The sequence below is a fragment of the Tribolium castaneum genome, chromosome 1 (assembly GCF_031307605.1).
Source record: "Tribolium castaneum strain GA2 chromosome 1, icTriCast1.1, whole genome shotgun sequence".
In the NCBI taxonomy this organism is placed as follows: Eukaryota; Metazoa; Arthropoda; class Insecta; order Coleoptera; family Tenebrionidae; genus Tribolium; species Tribolium castaneum.
In genome coordinates this window covers 8,408,124-8,428,800 of record NC_087394.1, presented here as the reverse complement: position 1 = coordinate 8,428,800, position 20,677 = coordinate 8,408,124, and the positions used below count along the sequence as shown (strand labels likewise).

The window sequence follows — 20,677 nt, the reverse complement described above, 5'->3', positions numbered from 1 at the left end:
TTTTAGTATTCTAAGGTCTACAGTTTTAATAAAAGAGGTCGTAGGTTAAAAAACACCACAGTAGTTCCATTGGTTGACACTTGTCACTTGACTGAGTTTCTTTGACCGGTTTCTTTTGCTTTTGTGTTAATTAATAATTGACTGGAAGCTTAAAGTTATTGCCTGTGATTTAATTCAACTCAGATTAGTTTGTGCAATGGCTGGAAATTTTTGGCAAAGCTCACACCAGTAAGTTACGATATGAAAACGGCCCCAAAATCACAAATGAATTTTTTCCAGCCAGCAGTGGCTTTTGGACAAACAAGATTTAATTAGGGAGCGCCAACATGATCTCCAACTCCTCACGGAGGAGGAGTACCAAAAAATATTTATATTTTTTGCTAGCGGTATTATTTATATTAGGTTATTATCAACTCTCTTAATTTATTTTTTCAGTCATTCAAACACTAGGCGAACAGTTGAAGCTACGCCAGCAAGTTATAGCAACCGCAACGGTTTATTTTAAGAGGTTTTATGCAAAAAACTCACTTAAGTGCATCGATCCGTTATTGTTAGCCCCCACTTGCATTTTTCTAGCCTCCAAAGTAGAAGAATTTGGGGTGATTTCCAATTCTAGGTTAATTACAACGTGTCAGACAGTCAGTAAGTTAAGTCACAGTCTCCGTGATGGTCTTAGATGGCTGGTCTAAAAGTTACCAGATATAATTTTCCCAAGTTTTTGTTAAAAAAATTACCGAAAAGCATCCAACTTCGGAACTACGGATATCTAAAAGTTAGGATATGGTACGACGTACAAATAAAACGTTCCTGTCCTTGATATTTCCGTTAATGCCGCCAGAGAACGCTGTTGTTCCATTACCAAGGTTTTCAGAGCAATAAATTTGAAAAAATGGTTGTATTTGTATAACGGTTAACACACAGCAAACAAAAAAAATACAGGCAAATAGAGCATTAAATTCTCAATAGTAGGACATAAACATAATGCAAAAATTTTATCATAAACTATATTTAAAAAAATTTCAAACTTTTACCAATTTGCACTCTGTCCCATAATTTTCAAAACGCTGCGAATACGGTTACAGATATAAATAAGTATATACTATTTTTATTCGAGGGACAAAAATTGGATAAATAAGTCACGTCGAATTTTTTTGAACTTAGGGATCAAATTTTATAAACAGAAACTCTTGAAAAGATTAAAAATATATTACCGGACAATCGTTTAATTTTTTGAGATAAATTGCTCCAAAACTAAAATTAAAAATGTCTATTTAATGAAGTATTGTTTATTATTAATTGACTGATCCAGAAATACTGTCTGTTGACAATACTGAATTAAAATTTTAAATGTTCAAAATTAATTGAAATTTGGTATATGCCTGAAAGTAAATTTATTCATCGAATTATTTGTTTAAAAAAAATTTCCATTTGTTCTGGGAATATTAAGACTAGCTAGTCTCATTGGTGAACCCAAAAGTCAAATTTAATATTTTTAATTATTTATTAATTTAATTTAATTTATTATGTAAAAAAAATATCGCACTAAAAAAATTGGTCAGCTTTGTAAATCTTGTCTTTATCTAAAGATAGCTCGTTGCCGCCTCAACTTTTACCAAAAAATAAGTAAAAGTTAATAATAATTGAAAGAGAACACATTTAATAAAAAAATGAGTTGTATTAATACTTATTAGCGCCACTGTATTTATAAGCATTGGTTGTTCTTCGTTAATTTATATGCTAATATCTAGCTTTCAAGTGTTCAATTTTCTCTAATAAATGTTTTTTTGTAGTTACGACTTTTTTGCTTAGTAACTTCAGCAATTTTTTTATTTCAATTGTTTTAAATTGAAAAATAGCGCTCTAAAAAGATGTCTATAAAATTGCGTATCAATTTAATTTTTTTCATTAAAGTTCAAAAGCATATAACATAAAGGTGCGATTTAAAGAAAATTTAAGAATCACGAAATAACTTAAAAATACGTAAAAGTAGTTACAAGGTTTTTGTTTAGCAGGTCAGTTTAATTCTCTACAAATTTCTTCCTAACATTTTTCTGTATCTTTAATTGTATTCGCAGCGTCTTCTTAAAGCACAAATTAAATAAAAAAATTCTCATGTTTGTCATGAAACTTGTAGTCGTCAGTCTTTCTTAGTCTGTTAAGAGTGCAAAACATTTCTACATTTTTTCCACGTTATTAATGAATTGGTTGGTTTTAAATTAATTTAAAACGATTTGGCGACAAGACGGTATAACGCTCGTAGCGCCCTCAGTTTTACTCTGCCGTACTATTTTTGGTCTCCTAACTTATAGTCCTCCGTATTCAGAACATACCACTCAACAGGGCGACCTCTCGCGGTTATTTAATTAATTACAGTTTAAAAATCCAAAAATTAATATTATATTCTGTCGTTAATAATTTCAAAGCCGTCTAAGATCGAAGGAGGCTAAGTTAAAACTAGCTTTTTTAAACAATCTATTTTCAGTTAAAAATAAGTTTAGTTACGCCTATAGTCAGGAATTTCCATATCGTACGAACCACATCCTAGAGTGTGAATTCTACTTGTTAGAAAACCTCGACTGTTGCTTGATCGTCTATCAGCCTTATAGACCTCTCTTACAACTAGTGCAAGACATGGGTCAAGAAGATCAACTTTTGACTCTCGCCTGGAGGATAGTGAACGATTCTCTTAGGACTGATGTGTGTTTGCTTTATCCACCATATCAAATTGCAATTGGCTGTCTTCAAATAGCTTGTGTCATCTTGCAAAAGGACCACAAGGCTTGGTTTGCCGAACTGAACGTGGACATAGAACGAATTCAAGAAATTGCAAGATACGTTATTAATTTATTCGAGCTGTGGAAGACTTACGACGAGAAGAAAGAAATTCAAGGACTGTTGAATAAAATGCCTAAACCAAAACCTGCCCCTCAAAGATAGAAATCGGACGATTTCTACGTGACTTTACGCTTATAACTATCACTTAAATATTTATTCTTTGATTCAATTCAACATAACTGTGCTAATTTCAGAATAAAGTTCCTAGATTTATGAAGTGTTTTATGTTATTTCAATGGTTGCTTTGTTGCGGTATGAGTTTATGCCTCCGCATGTTGTTAATAACACCGTCCAAAGACGTAGTTTTCTTCTTGGCGCTGCCTTTCAGTGCTTCCTCTCCTTTGTTTCGAATTTTGAGGCGTGGGGACGTAGTTTCGTCCATAAAATCAAAATCGGACTTATCCTCAGTCCTACAGACAATAATTAATAATTGTGTAAACACAAACCATAAATTTTACTGTTTTTGCTCAACTTCAACCGGAGGCGGCTCTTCCACTTCCGGAGAGGGTGAACGGTATCCAGGACATTTCCAGTTCAGTTCAGGAATTTCACCCTTGCTTAATTGATCGTAAAGTTTTTCGATCACTTCAGGAGGGGGCTCCCAAGGGCCTTTTATGTCTTTAAATTCGTCGTCGGAGCACTCTATATCCCAATTTTCGTCCATTCTCTTGTAAACATTTTTGTTGTAAAAGTTAGGTTATGTTAAAAAAAAATTACATAACCTCAATCAACTCCAAATGTCACTTCAGAGCGCTAAATTTAAAAATTTGAGAGATAGAAGGCGAAAACTAATCAAAATAAGCTCCATTCTTCCATTCTTCTGTAAAATTGTTCGTTAACGTCCACAAAATAACAGACTGTAGAAAAATAACAAAATCTCAATCAATTCGTAAAATCGAGTTTGTTTTTGACGAAAGTACGGATATCTAAAGGTTAGAAATAAAATTACGTACAAATAAAACGCTACCGCCTTCGATAGTTCCGTTAATGTCGCCAGAGAGCGCAGTTGTTCCATTACCAAAGTTTTCAGAGCAATGAATTTGGAAAAATGGTTAACACATAATAAACAAAAAAATACAGGCAGATAGAGCATTAAATTCACAATAGTAACAGAAACATAGTGCAAAAATTTTATTGTAAACTATATTTAAAAAAAAAAATCAAACTTAAACCAATTTCCACTCTGCCCCATATTTTTCAACACGCTGCGAATACGGTTAAAAACAAATAAATTTCTTACAAAAAAGTCTGCGAGACCATACAGGGTGATCCTTTTATTAGAAACTTTTTAACTTGTAAGATAGCTAGAGTTTTAAAATTTTGTATAGATCCAAATCGACTATTCTAAGTTCAACTAAATTATTTTCAAAATGGCTGACCATCCGGAATTACAAAAAATTGCCGCCATGTTTGAAATGCAATAAAAATGAGTGGTTACTATTTAAAATTTCAAAGTTGGCGCCAATTTCTCTTAGTTAAGGAAAATCAGCCATTTTGAAATAATATAGTTGAACTAAAAATTATCGATTTAGTTATAAATATAAAATCTTAAAGCTTTAGCTATATTAGAAAATAAAAAGTTTTAAAAGAATAAGCCTGTACACATATCTTGCTCGAAGCGCCCTCATTTTTACTCTGCCGTACTATATTTTTGAGTTATAGTCCTGCGTAGTTTAAAGGCAAGTTTATCGTAATTATTTATTCTATAAATCTTCACTTATAATTTTCTATAATATTTAATATTTACAAAATACACACAGTCCTGTTATGACATGATCACACACTTATCCATTTATTAGTAAATGTACTGGCGTTCCAACATAAACATCGAGAGCGGTCCACTCTGCACAGAAACACTTACTGTTACGCTTAGACAATAAAAAAGCAAGGAATTACAAAAATATAGAACATATTTTCGGATATAGCTACAATTAGAACTTCAATAAAATTTAAAATGCTAAACAGTTAACGTAGGGGTTCTCAAGCTTATTTACACTATATTGAGCCTTCCAGTATATTTTTTAAATACCATAATTTTCCTAACCTTTGACAATAGACTGGAAAGCGACGGTTTTCTACGCTAAGTAAAAAACTGTACAGTAAACAATGTATAAAATAACAACTGCAATTAACTAAATCTAGAATTCATAATTCGTATAATCTAGGCAGAATTGATAGTTTTTCCGAATTGAAATTATGTAAAATCCTCACTTTCCTTTCTATAATACTTACAATCGTAGTGCTTTATAGTACTCTGATGAACGCAGAGATCAAATTTTTAAAACCTTGTTACACTAACCTTGATTCAAATAAATAAACGGCGAAGATGTTGAAATGAATCAAACGTGTTAAAACATGAAACGGCAACCCTTGTCCCTAACAATATAAATGCAAAGGTATTAATCAACTTTCACAGTAATGATAATTACTATACTCTATGCCTAATTTAAAAATCAAAACAATAATTAATCACATTTATCCATAATATTAATATTTTCCACGACGTTTCATTGGCCTTTCTAAAATGAATGTTTCACAGTTTCTGCAAAATCAAGTTAAAGGTAAACAGTAGTCAAACTAAATACAATGTGTTAAGCATTCAAGTTAAAAAGACTCTGGCAATAAACGAACTTTGTCTAAGCATAGACATCTGAATTAGAGTTTTTACAATAACACACATTTACGTTTAGGTTTGACTTGCATTACGGGGCAAAGAACTGCTCGAATGGCTTCATCGAAAACTGTTTTAAGTCCTTTTTGCGTCAACGCTGAACATTCTAGGTATTTTACAGCGCTGATTTCTTTCGCCATCGCCAAACCCTAAAAAACGTTAGAAATTATTATTGCAAAATTATTGGTAACTATTAAGAAATAGTAATAATGTCTTATTGATTTTTTTACCAGGGTGGGAATGTAATAGAGTGTGGGAGATGATCTTGAGATAGGAAAAAACTTCCCAGTAGAAGTAATACGATACAGCAGTCGGCACACATGACACCAATTAATACAAACATTTACATAAAAACCAGAAAACATTTCTCAATTACACTCTTCTACAGAGTAAGGTTCTCACTTCTCACTCATCTTACTCATCAAATAATTGTTCGATCAGTGAACTTTTCACGTAGAAAGTTCGAGCAAGATTGTGGTTTGTTGTAAGCTCTTTTCAAAACAAAGTGGCAATATCTTTTCTTCATATTACAACAAAATTAACTCCAATTCTCCAGTAGTTGACGTGTTTTATTGACAAATTAAATGGAGCATTCTTTTTGTACAATTCATAAAATCAAGGTCAATCAAAAATAAGGAAAAATTAGTTTTCTTAAGCAGAGCTTGAAATAATATCGGTAGTGTGATTTATTGAAAAGAGTAATGCCCGGTTGCACAAAAGTCAAATTAATCGGCCATCATATGATGGTCCGTCAAAAATTGATGGCTTGTTATGGTAGCGCTCAGCTCCGTTTGCGTGTGCGTCATCTGACATTTCTGTCACTACGTTTACATAGCAGGGGCATAGCGGTGACAAACTATCAAATATTTTTTGAGGTTACGAAGTGTTTAAATTATGGGTTGTTACAAAAAATACAGATTCACAAAACAAGAACTAATAAACGCAGAATCAAAAACCTAACGAAACGCAAATCACAAAACACAATAAACGAACGGAAAATACTTGCGATTAACACCGATAACACTTTCGACAACCATGCGACGACGTCTATAATTTACTGTCAATGTCAGTTTGACAAATTCGTGACACTTGATGGTGTTGTCGAAGTGCATATGTAAATTAATGTTCAAGGATACCACCCTTAGATACCCCTTAGTTGTTTAAATTTGCATTGTTTTTGATAATTTTTTTACAGCTTTGTGTTGGTAATGAAAAAATGAAATTGATGACGCACACGCAAACCGAGCTGACCGCCACTATAATTTTGATTGCGTTGCACAAAACCATGGCCTCCTTGATGTATGGAGACAACTTCGTTGTTCAGGCCTGGCGCATCGTTAAGTTCGGCTGATTCTCCACTGGCGCTGCATTTAGCGGGCTGACGTTTATTTGACAAATACCATTTTTGAGGTTAAAGACTAATAAATTTGAAAGATGTAAGTGTGCATTCGTGAAATACGTTGAAAATGTGAGGATAATTCTAAAGTTATGCCCTGAATGAACGTTTGGATAGTGTAACTTTTGCAGGAAATCATTTTACGATCATTTGGATTTTTTATTTTCAGCTTCAGAAGATATACAAATTATTTTAAGGTGAATTGATTGTTCATCGTTTATATGTATTTTAAGCATAACCTACGGCACTAGTACGCAGACACAGATGCAGAGAAAACGATGTTTCAAAGAACCTTCCATTTATTATGCATACTCTATGGTTTTACCAATGGTTAAGGTTGAATGCGTTACAAATCTGTGATTTTTAAGACATGGCTTAAGTTTTCTGAAAGGTATTTGCAACCTTTTAATCAGCAGATATTTGCAATACATTGTTTAGGCAAATGAAACTATTTTGCACTCACGTATTTTCAAAACCTGCTATTGTTAATTTAGTTTTAGTAAAATGTGCAAAGAAAGTCGTTTTTTTCAAATGAAATGGTTTAAAAAAGCTCGATCCAGCGTTCTTCTGCTGGAGTGTCTCTGAACCGTCCGTTCCAAAGTCCCTGTCTGGACCTCTGCTAACTCTCAAGCACCGTTCGTGGATCACCAAACTTCCGAAAAAAATCTACTACTTTATAAATTTTTTTGAGTTTTTGTATTTAGAAATTATCAATTACATTGTGGGCTCTTTTTCACCTTCTCTTCTGCTGATTGTACTTCTTAAATTCAATTTTTTTTCGGATTTAACCTTACAAATGCTATTTGTCAGATAAACGTCAGTGCGCTAAATAGGGCGCCATCTACGGTTTCGAAAAAACCGTTGAAGCTTATCGATGCGCCAGGCCTGAACAACGAAGTTGTGTCCATACATTAAGGAGGCCATGCACAAAACAATTTGCTCATGTTTTAATCGTTCATCATATGATGCTCCGTTAATCATCCATCAGCAAAAAACCAATTTGGCAACAAGGCCTTACGTCTTGAATTTGTCATTTGATATACATTTGACAGCCTGATTTTTTTTATTAATATTGTGTTTTCTCGGACTTCGGGTTTTACTCAGTGCTTTATTTGACGATTTAACTTGTGTTCTTTCGTCTTCAAAAACTTCTGTTTGGTATAGACAATCTATGATGCCAAAAATGGTGTTTGTGGCCTTGTGTTGATTTGTTAATTCTAGTGATATGAGTTTATGGAAACTTTCTAGACCTAAAGGGAGCAAGAAGCATAATTGGCGTTGTGAAATTTTGACGTGTTTGCGAACTCTCCACTTTTCTTCTTTCGGGGGTTTTTGTCTTGCCACTAAGGGCCAAGGGGGTACCAAGAAGCGATTCCTGAAGGCGAAACAAGGGAATAGCCTTAAGGGTAGACGAAGTTAGGGCGTAAAGGAATCTACACGTGTTTATTACCAAAATCAATAAACCTTGATTTGAACATTGGGGTTTTATTTCAATTCAAACTAATAAAATTTTTGCATTTCTTTTTTTGTTAAGTTATTCGAACTGTTGGACAATGGTGTTTAAAAGTGAATCATGCGCATTGGCACATTGGGAAGCAATAAAGTGGATATTATGTTATTGGTTAAAAAATGACTTATTTCTCGAATTGTTTCATTGAACAAACGATACAAATTCATGTGTGAGCGAGTTGTGTTGTGACTTTCTATGATAACCCTACAAATGTTCTACAAAAGACAAAAAACCAAAAAAGGCAAAAAAAAATAAAATTTTGTTTGTGCACTGAGAGATTTGATTAGTTGCGTTTTGGTGCAATTTTTACTCTGGTTTTTATTTAAACTAAAGCGCTTTTTACACTCATGGTTAACCAACATCTCAAAGAGATCCTCAGGATCTCTGATTTTCTGCACAGGCCTCTCAGACACTTCAGTCATTTGCACATAACCATTCTCATCCAATAAAATAAATTCAAGGTTTTCTTCTTTAATTCTTGTCATTGTCTTACCCCTTAGGTAATGGTTCAGTTTAGTTAATGAAATTTTATCAAAAACACCTTAAATTCTCAAACAACAAGTGTTAAAGGCTGTTAATCAGAGATTAATCGCCCGTCGTTCGACCAACAAATTGATGATTAGTTAATCACTGATTAACTATGACATTTGCCTTGATTTGCGTTTGTGCAACGGAAAACGGAGTTAATCAACGATTAATTGACAATTATCTTTGACGTTCATTAAATACTTGATGAGAGATTAATCAGCCGTCAACGGTGTTTTGCGTTGCACAAAATTTTTGATGGACGATTAACGCTTTGTTAACTGTCAATTATCTTTTGTGCAACCGGGCATAAATATTTTTTTATTTTTTAGATACTTTATGATGAAACTCCTCAGTTGTTAGAAATTCATAAATAAATTCCAAATAAATGTTTTTTGATTTTTCAATTTCTGAAGGGAGTATCGTGAACGTATTGAGCTTTTTTTATCGTTTATTAGTTTATTCATAAATTAATAATATGCCTCCTTTAGTAGTTCTTTCCACAGAAACACAGTATAATTTTCAATTTTTCTCACCTGTCCTTGTGTTTGAATAGAACTTATAACCATATTTAATTCAGGACCCATTATTATTCCATGGTTTCCTCATAGAGGATGAAGAAAAGTTACGAAACAAGTTATTCTGTCTAAAATAGTTTTTGCCTTCAGAAAAGAATTATTGATGAATGAGAAAGAGCCATAAATAATAATGGGGAAGAATGTTTTGAAATGAAATTTTGTCCTGAAAATTTTTCTTTTCAAATAGCGACTAACTATTTTTTTTCAACAAAAATTTTATTAATTAAAAAAAACGATCACATTTTTATAGCATTTTGTCATTCACCAATCATAATTCAAAATTAAATAAACAGTTTAAGCAAAAAATGCTTGTTAAAAAATGAGTAAAATAACTAATAACCAAAGATACAGAACCACAGGCCGAAAAGCCTCTGCTTGGTTTTTCTAAAATTATTAACAACGTAGTACTTCTACTCAACACAGTATCAAAGAAAAAAGCGTACCAAAAATGCAATATGTATAGTACTTAGTTTTAACGATTCTAAAAAAATATCTGAAATTATTTAAAATAATAATATACCAAATTGCGAATACTATTTTTTTCAACAGTTTCCAATTAAATTAATGAACATATTATTGTATATCATTTCGTTGTGAAAGTGTTAAAACTTTTAAGATTGATGAAAATTTGAAAAAAATTGAATTTGAAAATTTGAAAAAATAATTCAGTTAAAATCTGCTTATGGTTATTTGTCGATATAATTATTATTTGTCTGCTAGTTCTCCACTTTTTAAATGTTTTAAATTATATAATAGTATAACAATAGATTAGATATTTTCTTCAATCATTTCCAAACTAAGACTGTAAAGGTCCAACTTCTAGAATATTTTTCTTTGTAATTGATAATGTTTAATATAATCTAATTGTCTCTATTTTGTTCTTTTTTGGTATATTGTATTGTTACTTGTCCACTAAAGACTAATAAGTCTGTTGGAAATAAAGTATATGATTATTATTATTAAATATATTTTTACTGTATCTCAAACACTTATAATGATCACACGAAAATTAACTTTTGTTATTAAATACTTATTAATTTTTCTCTATGTACTTCAGATTTTTTCTACAATACTTTGTAGTATCTAATACGTAAATATTACTTAATTAAAAATATTAATACAACATATAATTTTAGTGTATTCTTTAAAACAATTAATATCAAAGTATTCTCATGCCAGTATGAGCCACTATCATCCACTAGTTTTTTTTATGTTCGACTGAACTGAATAATCGTCAGTTGAATATTTCTATCTCATTATTTAATGCTTACATTTACAATAAAATTTTATTAAGCCTGTAAAAAAATTTCCGACCTTTAACATAATCAAAAACCTGAATTTTTCAATATTAAAACTAAAACAAGGGTTTAAGGGTGTTTTTTTAATATTTTTTTGATCGCAACCAACTGTACAGTCAAGTCTTTGAGAGAATTTTAACATTAGCAATTGTTTGAAAAAATAAATGGACTTTACATACGAATAAATCTAAAATTAAAAAAAAAAAATGTAAAAAAATATTTATTAAAATTTTATTATTTCTAGTGACATACGGTGCTTATGTGATGTTTTGTGCAAGAATACTTTAAGAAATAGTCATTAGCTTGCACAATTTAAGATTTATATTTTCAATTAATAATATAATTTTTGAGACATGCGCCCATTTCTTACGTATTTTTTGTACAAAATATTATTTACAAACATCGTTTGTGTTAGAATGACGTAAAAAATATGTGTTTTGAAGAAAATTAATACAAAATTAATTACTAATTACGTACTTAATTGTAATCATAAGGAATATAGAAAAATTTTGAAAAAATGCATTATAGAGAAAAAATAAAATATTCATTAGATTTTACATCTAACCTTGTATATTTCAGTTAGAGGTACAGACTGATCTCAATAGACTGTGTCTGTTGGAATTAAAAGCATTTGCTTTTCAGGCGGTTTGCAAAATTGCAACAGGATATGTGTTAGGTTGGCAACTCTCACGTGGGCGACACGGGAGTTGGAGGGGGGTTTTTTGGCAGAGTGAGTTAGTTAGGTTATGTCGCAGAAGGGGCCTGGACGCACCCTCAATGCTCCGGGATATTAGTCAATAAACAGTTATAAGGTTGAATGGTCTATTTACAACTAACCTAACATGGTGTCAGTGTTTTAAAATCCGAATCCCGCTCGTGTTACAAATTGTGAGTGTAAAAACCACCACAACTATCACGATGGATGCACTTCAGGCACAAGTGGCCGAGTTGGAGCAAAAATATGCGGATCTCATGGCACAAGCACAGGCCCGGGTTCAGGCGAGTGACACACCGTCAAAGCAGGCTCCAACGAGTAGCATCGTCTTCAGCAACTCCATTCCGATTCCGGAGAAATTTTCATTCGAAAAAGAAGATTGGCAAGTGTGGATTACACATTATGAACGTTTTAGAACAGCAACAAAACTAGACAAAAGCACACAAGCAGAGCAAATTAATAGTTTATTGTTGCATATGGGGGCGAAAGTTACAAAGTTTATGGAGGCTAAGCAGAAACAGGAAACCGATTTTCCTAGTTACAAAGCGCTGAAAGAATTCTTTGATAACGAGTTCAAAGACACTCCTAATACAATCTACGCACGAGCTAAGTTTAACAGACGTGACCAAAGGGAAGGTGAGGACGCCCAAACGTACATCGCTGACGTCATAAGCTTGGCCAAAACATGCAATTACAGAGATTTGGAGGAGGAACTCATAAGAGATCGATTAGTTGTTGGAATTCGTGATGAAAAATTGTCGGAAAATCTACAAATGAATGACAAATTGACACTTAAAACAGCAATTGACAAAATAACTCAAGTGGAGAGGATTAGAACCGAAAACAGAGAACTAAGAGTGAGAGAGGAAACGGTAAACAGAGTAGCTAGAGACAAAGCCAAGAAATTTAACCATAAATCCGTGAAATATGAAGGAAAACAGCGCAGGAGCAAAGATGGAAAGCAACAAAGTGAACATAAATTTAAAGGTTGTATAAGGTGTGGAAATTCGAACACACACAACAGGATGGAATGCCCAGCCAATGGACAAACGTGCCATAAATGTAACTTTAAAGGCCATTTTGCATCCAGATGTAAAACAAAGAACGTAAACGCAGTGGAATCTGAAACCTCAATATCAGATGATACTGATGATAGCTATGATTCGAGCTATGATTGTAGGGAGATTATCAATATTAATCGAGTAAAGTTGGACAAACCTTGGGAAGCGGTAGCGGAAATTTTTAATACAAACATTGTATTCAAAATAGATACCGGAGCCGATGAAACCATAATATCTAGCAAAGAATTCAAAGATAAACTTCAGGGGAAAGTAAAGTTACAAAGAACAAAAACAACACTGTTGGGACCCGGAAAAGGAAACCAGAGAAAATTGGAAATAAAGGGAGAGATAGTAGTTCCTCTTAAATGGGAAAATAAGATAGAAAATGTTAGATGTTTCGTCGTTGATACACCAGATAACTTACTGGGAAGACCAGCCTTACAAAAACTAGACATGATCAAATGGACTGGCAAAGAACTCGTTGCGAGTGACAGTGTTATTAGACATGTAACTAGCAGAAAAGCTGATGAAAAATTCCAACATAAGATGATGGTGAAATATCCAGAGGTGTTCAAAGGCTTGGGAACTCTTAAGAATTTTGAGTACACAATTGAAGTAAAATCAGACGCACAACCTTGGACCTTAAACACGCCTAGAAGAATTCCACTCCCCATGATGGATGTAGTAAAAAAGGAGCTGGACAAGATGATTCGCGAAGACGTTATAGAAGCCATTAATGAACCTACTGAGTGGTGTGCACCTATGGTTATTGCAGCGAAAAAGAACGGAAAAATTCGCGTGTGTTCAGACTACACCGAGCTAAACAAGTGCGTTAATCGCGAACTGTACCAATTACCGTCGGTCGATGAGACAATTTCGAAACTGAAAGACGCGAAGTGGTTTACCAAGTTAGACTTTTCCAGTGGCTTTTGGCAGCTTAAACTTTCACCGCAATCGCGCAAATATACCTGTTTTCTCACACCATTTGGCAGGTATGTCTACAAACGCATTCCATTTGGGATCACCTCAGCACCAGAAGTTTTCCAAAAAACCATCAGCGGCGTAATCGGCAAATTAAAAATGGAACACGTCCATGTTCATGCTGATGACATCCTCATCACAGGCCGCAACGAAGCTGACCATGACACAAACGTGAACAAAGTGTTAACACTCTTATCGGATCACGGCTTGACTTTAAACAAATCCAAATGTGAATTTAAAACGAACAAGACCTTATATTTAGGATACTTAATATCCGAAAATGGTGTTCAAGCCGATCCCAAAAGCGTTGAAGCCATTAATAATTATCCCGCGCCATCGTCGGTAACCGAAGTTAGAACTTTCCTCGGCATGGTTAACTATGTCTCAAAATTTATCGTTAATACTTCGAAAAAAACCCAATCATTACGTGAACTACTGCACAAGGATAAACAGTTTGTATGGACAGATAAACATCAAGCGGATTTTGAAAAACTTAAAAGTGAAATCGCATCATCGCGCGTGTTAGCCAAGTTTAGCACGGACAAAAAATCGCGAGTGTCGGCAGACGCATCGTCTTTTGGTTTAGGTGCCGTTTTAGAACAGTTACAAAGTGACGGAAATTGGAAACCTACTTATTTTTGTTCGCGTACCCTCGAACCATGCGAGCAAGCCTATGCTCAAATTGAAAAGGAAGCTCTCGCCATTACATGGGCGTGTGAAAGACTCGAAAATTTCTTACTGGGCGCTCATTTTGAAATTCATACCGACCATAAACCGTTAACAGTAATTTTGGCCACCAAAGAGCTCAACAAACTATCCAACAGGCTACAAAGATTTCGCATGCGGTTATTGAAATTTAACTATACTATAGAATACGTTCCAGGTAAAACGTTTTTCGTTCCCGATGCATTATCCAGAGCACCAATCCAAGGCAGAATTCGACACCAAGACCCACTTCTAGAAGACATTCAAAATCTCTACATCAATTTCGTGATGCGTGAGGTCGTTACAGAAATTTGTTCAACGGAAGAAATCAAGTCTTACCAAAACAAGGACCCAACGTACAGCAAACTCAAAGAATACGTCAAAAATGGTTGGCCACAGAAACACAAAAGCGACCCGTTAGTCAGTAAATTCTTCTCTCATCAACAAGACTTAAGCATCGCTCATGACATTGTTTGCTACAAAGACCGAGTCGTCATTCCTGGTCCTCTTCAGAAGAAGTGCCTCTATGTGCTCCATGACGGACACTTCGGTATTAATAAATGTTTGGACCGGGCCAAAGCTACTGTGTGGTGGCCAGGTATCACAAGAGAGCTTAAAGAAGTCGTCGGGAAATGTGAAATTTGCATCAAACTACGCAGACCAACGGTAGATCCCATGTTACCATCCGAAGTTCCATCTAGACCGTGGCAAACAATTGGTGCCGACCTCGCAGAATATCATGAGTCAACTTACTTAGTGGTACAGGACTATTATTCCAAGTATCCTGAAATCAGAAAACTTCGCACCACCAAAGCCAAAGTTGTTATCGAGACCTTCAAAGAAATGTTTGCTAGACATGGTATACCCGAAGTTGTCCGCTCCGACAATGGCAAACAATTTGATTGTCACGAATACAGAACTTTCAGCAGAAAATATGGATTTAAGTTAATTACCAGTAGTCCCCATTACCAACAGTCAAATGGACAAGCCGAAAGTGCTGTGAAGCTGCTCAAAACGATATTGAGGAAAAATGAAGATCCATATCTTGCACTTCTTACCTACCGCAATACACCTACTAAATGTGGATTGTCACCTGCCCAACTGCTCTTTGGCAGAAACCTTCGAGACAGACTGCCAAGGTTACCTTCAGGGTTAAAACCTGCAACTATCGACCATGACACTGTCAGACAAACGTTAATCAACAATCAAGCAGAACAGAAGTCCAACTACGACAAACGACACCGAGTAACAAAAGAAGAGAAAAATCTAAAAGAAGGTGATCGCGTATGGATCATAAATATGCAAAAGGAGGGAGAAGTACAACGCAGATGTGAAGAACCAAGGTCATATTTGATCGAGACTGACGGCGGTTGCGTCAGACGAAATCGAAGACATCTTCAGCCCTTACCAGACAGAAATAATGAACCCGAACATGACCCAGAACAACCAGACGAATCAGAGGAACCAAAGAAAAGACCAATCAGAAGACCCAAAAGATACCAAGATTATTATTGTTATTGAAATATGTATATTTTGATACCTCAGGTAGTTAGTTTCATATTTAGCTTAGTTTTGTATTTAAAAGGGGGGATGTTAGGTTGGCAACTCTCACGTGGGCGACACGGGAGTTGGAGGGGGGTTTTTTGGCAGAGTGAGTTAGTTAGGTTATGTCGCAGAAGGGGCCTGGACGCACCCTCAATGCTCCGGGATATTAGTCAATAAACAGTTATAAGGTTGAATGGTCTATTTACAACTAACCTAACAATATGGTTTACTTGTAGATTACTTGTCGTAATGTGAACAAAAGCTAGTTCGGGATTTTAACCAATTAATCTGACGTCAACATTTGAATCATCTAAAACAAATGACACAAATTCCATTTTAAATTTTCGATTTTTCCGATTTTTTTAAATTTTAGAAAAATTCTAAATAATTTCTGTATCAACTATATCAATAAGAACATTTTTATTTGTATCTCTTACGGCGAATATACAGTTTAATGTCGTTAATTTTGTGATGACTGTAGTTATAAAGTCAGAAATCGAGTTTTCAAAGCCTTTTCTCAAAAAATATAGTCCCCACAAAAAAACACAACCATTTATATTAGCTTTATTACTTTTCCGAATTAAAAAAAGGATGTGCATTTATTTTTTTAAACTCAACAAGACACTATTATATCGGGTTCGTCAAGTTTTACACTCAGGCACTTTACACCTCTTAGAAGAGAGAAAAAAATATGAAATAAATTTACTATCAGATTTTAGTAGTTTTTTTAATTTAAAAAAATAAAATTCATCCAAAAAATCACAATGTGTAGATGTGCCAACACTGGGAATTATTTCCTAGGAAACCGTTTCAAAAATAATTTATTTTTATTGTTGCTCAAATTCTATTGCGATCATGACTGTTAGACAACGTTGCCACATATCATTTACCTAAAATTAATTATTTATCAATAACTTTAATACAAAGAATTTTTTTATTATTTTTACTATTATGTGTAACCACTTCTCTACCACACACCATTGAGTTGGTGCGCCAGTTTTTGAGCACGCTGTATACAATAAAATCACATACGATTTATTTTTAGAATTTTAGATACAATATAAAGAGGTATAAAGTGCCTGAGTGTAAAACTTGACAAAGGAAAACGTATAACAAGACCCAAAAACCTGTCTTACCTGCGGATATGTGATGGGTGTAAGTTTCTTGTCTTTCAGTTTCTCAATAGTGCCTCTATCGTCACGCAAATCCAATTTTGTGCCAACTAGGATAATTGGTGTGTTTGGACAATGGTGTCTGACTTCAGGGTACCACTAAAAAAATTGTGATTAGTTAGTAACAAGAGTTTAATTTAGTAATTTACTTTCGCCCGAACGTTCTCAAACGATGCTGGATTTACCAACGAAAAGCAAATTAAGAACACATCTGTTTGTGGGTAGGAAAGTGGTCTTAATCTGTCATAATCTTCCTGGCCTGCTGTATCCCAAAGCCCCAAATTAATCGGCTTCCCATCTACCATAACATTTGCCGAATAGTTGTCAAAAACAGTCGGTATATATTCGCCTGGGAAGGCGTTTGTTGTGTAACTGATGAGGAGGCATGTTTTACCAACAGCACTAAAAATTGATAAATTTATTAGATTACGTAAAGCCTTATCAAATGCAAGTTGGTAATCAATAAATAAATACAGGGTTACTGGAAATCCAATTTACAAAAGTGTTTTTCCGAAAGTAAACAAATTCGGAGCCCACACCCAGGCCGATTTTAGGAGCGGAAAGACGATAGAGATATGAATCACTGTTTACGTTACAATAAAAACTTATTTGTAATTATTTAGCATTAATTGCTGCTTCAGCTACAAGTGATACAAAGGTTACGACTTCGCTTAATCACCGACAAACGTCCAGTCGCCCATCCCACTTCCACTCGTGGGGCTTGAATGACGTCAAGACCAGCAGATCGCGTCTTATTGCCAAATTCGGATCGAAAAAACAGAAATTAGGACACTCACCCATCACCCACAACCACGCACTTTATCGCCTGCATCGTGATAAAATTCTGCAAAGTGCAGTCTTTTAATCTTGATTAAAAAGTTATGGGTGTGTGTCAAATTGATAGGACTGCACAAGGCCACGAAAGCACTATTTTCCGCGGTGAACACATCCAATTGCACTTGAAATTACGCTCATTTAGGCCGGAGGGTTTCGTTTGGAAGGCCCAACTCAATTGGGGGAAATTAAGAGCACTGCTTTATTTAAAAATTACCACACACAGAGACAGCGGCAGGATTACCTCCGGGATGTACGAACTGTCAGACGCTCAGACAGTTGACATTTGACACGGAATCCGATGTGCTCGAATTCCCACAACACCGAAGGGAGGGAAGTGTTATCTTATCTGCTGATACGATTCCAAGTTTATTTATTACAAGTGACCAGCGACAGCAAAGTGTAATGCTTGAGTTAGCACATTTTTAAATGATGTACTGTCGTGTATAAAAATTACGTTACAAGGTGTTGCAGGATGCAACCAGCAATACATTACATTTAAGGATTGCTCTAATTCTAATTAGACGAAGTCACTACCAGATATGCAGAAAAAAATAAGAAAGGCTTCCCGTAAAATAGATAAATAATTAGTCTATTAAAAAAAATTACAAATGTGTTGCTCAAGAAGCCGTCAAAGTGAACAGTTTTTTAGTGAAAGTAAAATGTTACCGCTATTGAATTTTTATACCTCAGTATAGTAAATAATTGTTAAAAGCTTTTATTTTTAATTATTATTATTATTAACATGCAAAATTTCAAAATAAAAAATATAAAAAAAATGTTTTTAAAGCTTTTATTTAAAAACTCCACAAATAAGTAAAAAATAATGTTTTTCAATCACAGGAAAATATTTTTTCTTACACTTTAAAACTCTAAAATTTATAAAAGCTTTGGGAGTTGTCAAGTGAAAAAAATAACACTGCAATGCCGTAGTGTTATAACTCCCAAAGCTTTTATAAATGTTAGAATTTTAACCTATAAGAAAAAATATTCTCCTCTGATTGAAAAACATTAATTTTTACTTTTTATTGCAATTTTTAAATAAAAACTTAAAAAAAAAAAATTTTAATATTTTTTATTTATGTTTTGTACCGGTTTTTCATTTTTATTTAATAATTTCTTGGCAAAGTGAAAAGTTCATACTGAAATCTATGAGACAAAAATGGAATAGGCTCTCAAATTCTATTAGCAACAAAGTTATTTAAAAAATTGTGTTAAGAGGGCGCTTTTAGCCCCCTTTAACAAAGCTTACCACCTTACAATTTGCCCTATTAAATGATTATTTAAAACGACTGGACGTAAAATTTTATAAAACGTTTATAAAAAATACCTGTATTTTTGGGGCAATTTTGGAGGCTAATTATTCCATAAAAAATCCCTTTTGAAAAAAAATTAAGAATATTCGTCAATTTAATTTTAATGCTCAATCTAACCTGTATACAGGATGTTCGCGAAATTGAGGCATTCCTATTAATATGTGACAGTATGCATTATTCTAAAGAGTTTTAGGTTAAATCGTCTCTTAGTAAAATTCACGAATTTCTAAAAGGACAAATAAAGGCATTTCAATATTAATACAAAATTAAAGATTTGCTAATGCAATTTTTTTTCTGTTCAGTAAAACCATAATAATATAATTTTTTTTGAAAGTTCATATTTACAGAAAAGTTTGCGACCTCGATGTTGGATTAAAATTAATTTTAATAAGTAAATTGCTTAATGCTTATTTTTATTAATACCATTTTACTTTTAGTTTTACTTAGTGTATTTTTTTATATGTTGTACTCAAACTTTTTTCAACACCTCACTTATTGGCAATAAATAGAAAAAAATTAAAGTGAACTGGCCTTTATGGCGTTTTTTGTTCTGTTATAATTTATTGTTTAAACATACTGAACAGCCATTCCAGGAAAAATGTAACTTAACACCGAAATTTTAAAATGATTTTGGTACCTACAGTAAAACCTCTCAACAACGGACACCGATGAGGGACTGTCCGTTGTGGAGAGATGTCCACTTATGGGAAGTGGAGAATTTTAATATAGGTATTATGCTCCTACAAAATTGTCCGTTGTGAAGAGGTTTCACTGTACACGATGCAGTTTATATTTAATGTATTTTGCGACAAAAACATTTTTGGGAGAGGATAAACATTTAAATTGAAGTATTGGATTTTAAAATTTACATACCTAGATACTATGCCTTTTAGGCTATAACATAAAATACTGATATAATGCAACTGTTGAATAATTTTTGAAGAGTATTTTTCTAGTTTCTAGTCATTTAAAAAATGAAAATCAGTGAAAAAATTGCTTTTTATATAATTTTTTGGTGTCCCGTCCGTTATCGCAAACATTACATGTTATTCTTATTTCTTACGATGTTAAACAAAACCAAAAATTTTTAATTTACATTGTCTAATTTTAATATTGCTAAAGTCTTTAATAATTAAAACTTGTATGAATACAATTTTTAGAGATGTTTTCACACACAAGATTTTTTGTCCCGTCCGTCATCAATTTGTATTTCAAACTTTAAAAAATGTGGTTCTAATTGTAAGTTGCAAAAATTTGACTGGTACTAAGTTCCTGTCAAGAAAAATTCACTTCTGGTAATACTGTTTGTAAAAACTGAAAATGAAATCTAAAAAAGTGTGCAGTGCCCTATCTGTTAAAATGGTTGTGAAATAAAAAACAATAAAATAAGAACAATGTGGTTCAATTAAATGTTACAGAGTTAATGTAATTTTTCTAAAAAGAATGTAGGTACTGCAGACTAACCCTTTAATCCGGGTAGTTTCCTCCCTTTCTTCTTGGAAATCCATTACAATACCACACACTAACCGCGATCA

At 33.5% G+C, this 20,677-nt stretch overlaps 3 protein-coding genes across 4 annotated transcripts; 1 reads left to right on the top strand and 2 right to left on the bottom strand.

Annotated features, from left to right (window-relative positions):
• Positions 1-67: 67 nt before the first annotated feature.
• On the top strand, positions 68-3,048 carry CycC (Cyclin C). The gene is made up of 4 exons (XM_963388.5): positions 68-228; positions 280-386; positions 436-642; positions 2,483-3,048. Exons 1-4 carry the CDS (start codon positions 197-199, stop codon positions 2,935-2,937), a joined length of 801 nt encoding a protein of 266 aa, XP_968481.1. The 5' UTR covers positions 68-196; the 3' UTR covers positions 2,938-3,048.
• Pa1 (PTIP associated 1) lies at positions 2,975-3,577 on the bottom strand. Its single transcript, XM_064359875.1, has 2 exons — positions 3,294-3,577; positions 2,975-3,245 (listed from the first exon to the last, which is right to left on the bottom strand). The coding sequence occupies exons 1-2, from the start codon at positions 3,497-3,499 to the stop codon at positions 3,068-3,070; spliced, it is 384 nt and encodes a 127-aa protein (XP_064215945.1). The 5' UTR covers positions 3,500-3,577; the 3' UTR covers positions 2,975-3,067.
• Positions 3,578-4,519: 942 nt separating this feature from the next.
• LOC656798 (Ras-related protein Rac1) lies at positions 4,520-20,665 on the bottom strand. 2 transcript variants are annotated; one of them, XM_064359874.1, is made up of 4 exons: positions 20,607-20,665; positions 17,142-17,394; positions 16,957-17,091; positions 4,520-5,655 (listed from the first exon to the last, which is right to left on the bottom strand). In XM_064359874.1, exons 1-4 carry the CDS (start codon positions 20,648-20,650, stop codon positions 5,500-5,502), a joined length of 588 nt encoding a protein of 195 aa, XP_064215944.1. In that variant the 5' UTR covers positions 20,651-20,665; the 3' UTR covers positions 4,520-5,499. The 2 variants fall into 2 exon arrangements, with proteins under 2 accessions (XP_064215944.1, XP_968397.1); XM_963304.5 differs by lacking the exon at positions 20,607-20,665 and adding an exon at positions 17,790-18,121.
• Positions 20,666-20,677: the final 12 nt, after the last annotated feature.

Bases quoted from the DNA above. Each gene is read 5' to 3' on its own strand.
- CycC (XM_963388.5), top strand. From the start codon at position 197: ATGGCTGGAAATTTTTGGCAAAGCTCACACCA. The intron at 229-279 runs GTAAGTTACGAT...AATTTTTTCCAG, and splicing joins TTTTGGCAAAGCTCACACCA to CCAGCAGTGGCTTTTGGACA. The intron at 643-2,482 runs GTAAGTTAAGTC...ATCTATTTTCAG, and splicing joins TACAACGTGTCAGACAGTCA to TTAAAAATAAGTTTAGTTAC.
- Pa1 (XM_064359875.1), bottom strand. From the start codon at position 3,499: ATGGACGAAAATTGGGATATAGAGTGCTCCGACGACGAATTTAAAGAC. The intron at 3,246-3,293 runs GTAAAATTTATG...TATTGTCTGTAG, and splicing joins GTTGAAGTTGAGCAAAAACA to GACTGAGGATAAGTCCGATT.
- LOC656798 (XM_064359874.1), bottom strand. From the start codon at position 20,650: ATGGATTTCCAAGAAGAAAGGGAGGAAACTACCCGGATTAAAGG. The intron at 17,092-17,141 runs GTAAATTACTAA...CAATTTTTTTAG, and splicing joins TTGAGAACGTTCGGGCGAAA to TGGTACCCTGAAGTCAGACA. The intron at 5,656-16,956 runs GTAAGACAGGTT...AACGTTTTTTAG, and splicing joins CACCCATCACATATCCGCAG to GGTTTGGCGATGGCGAAAGA.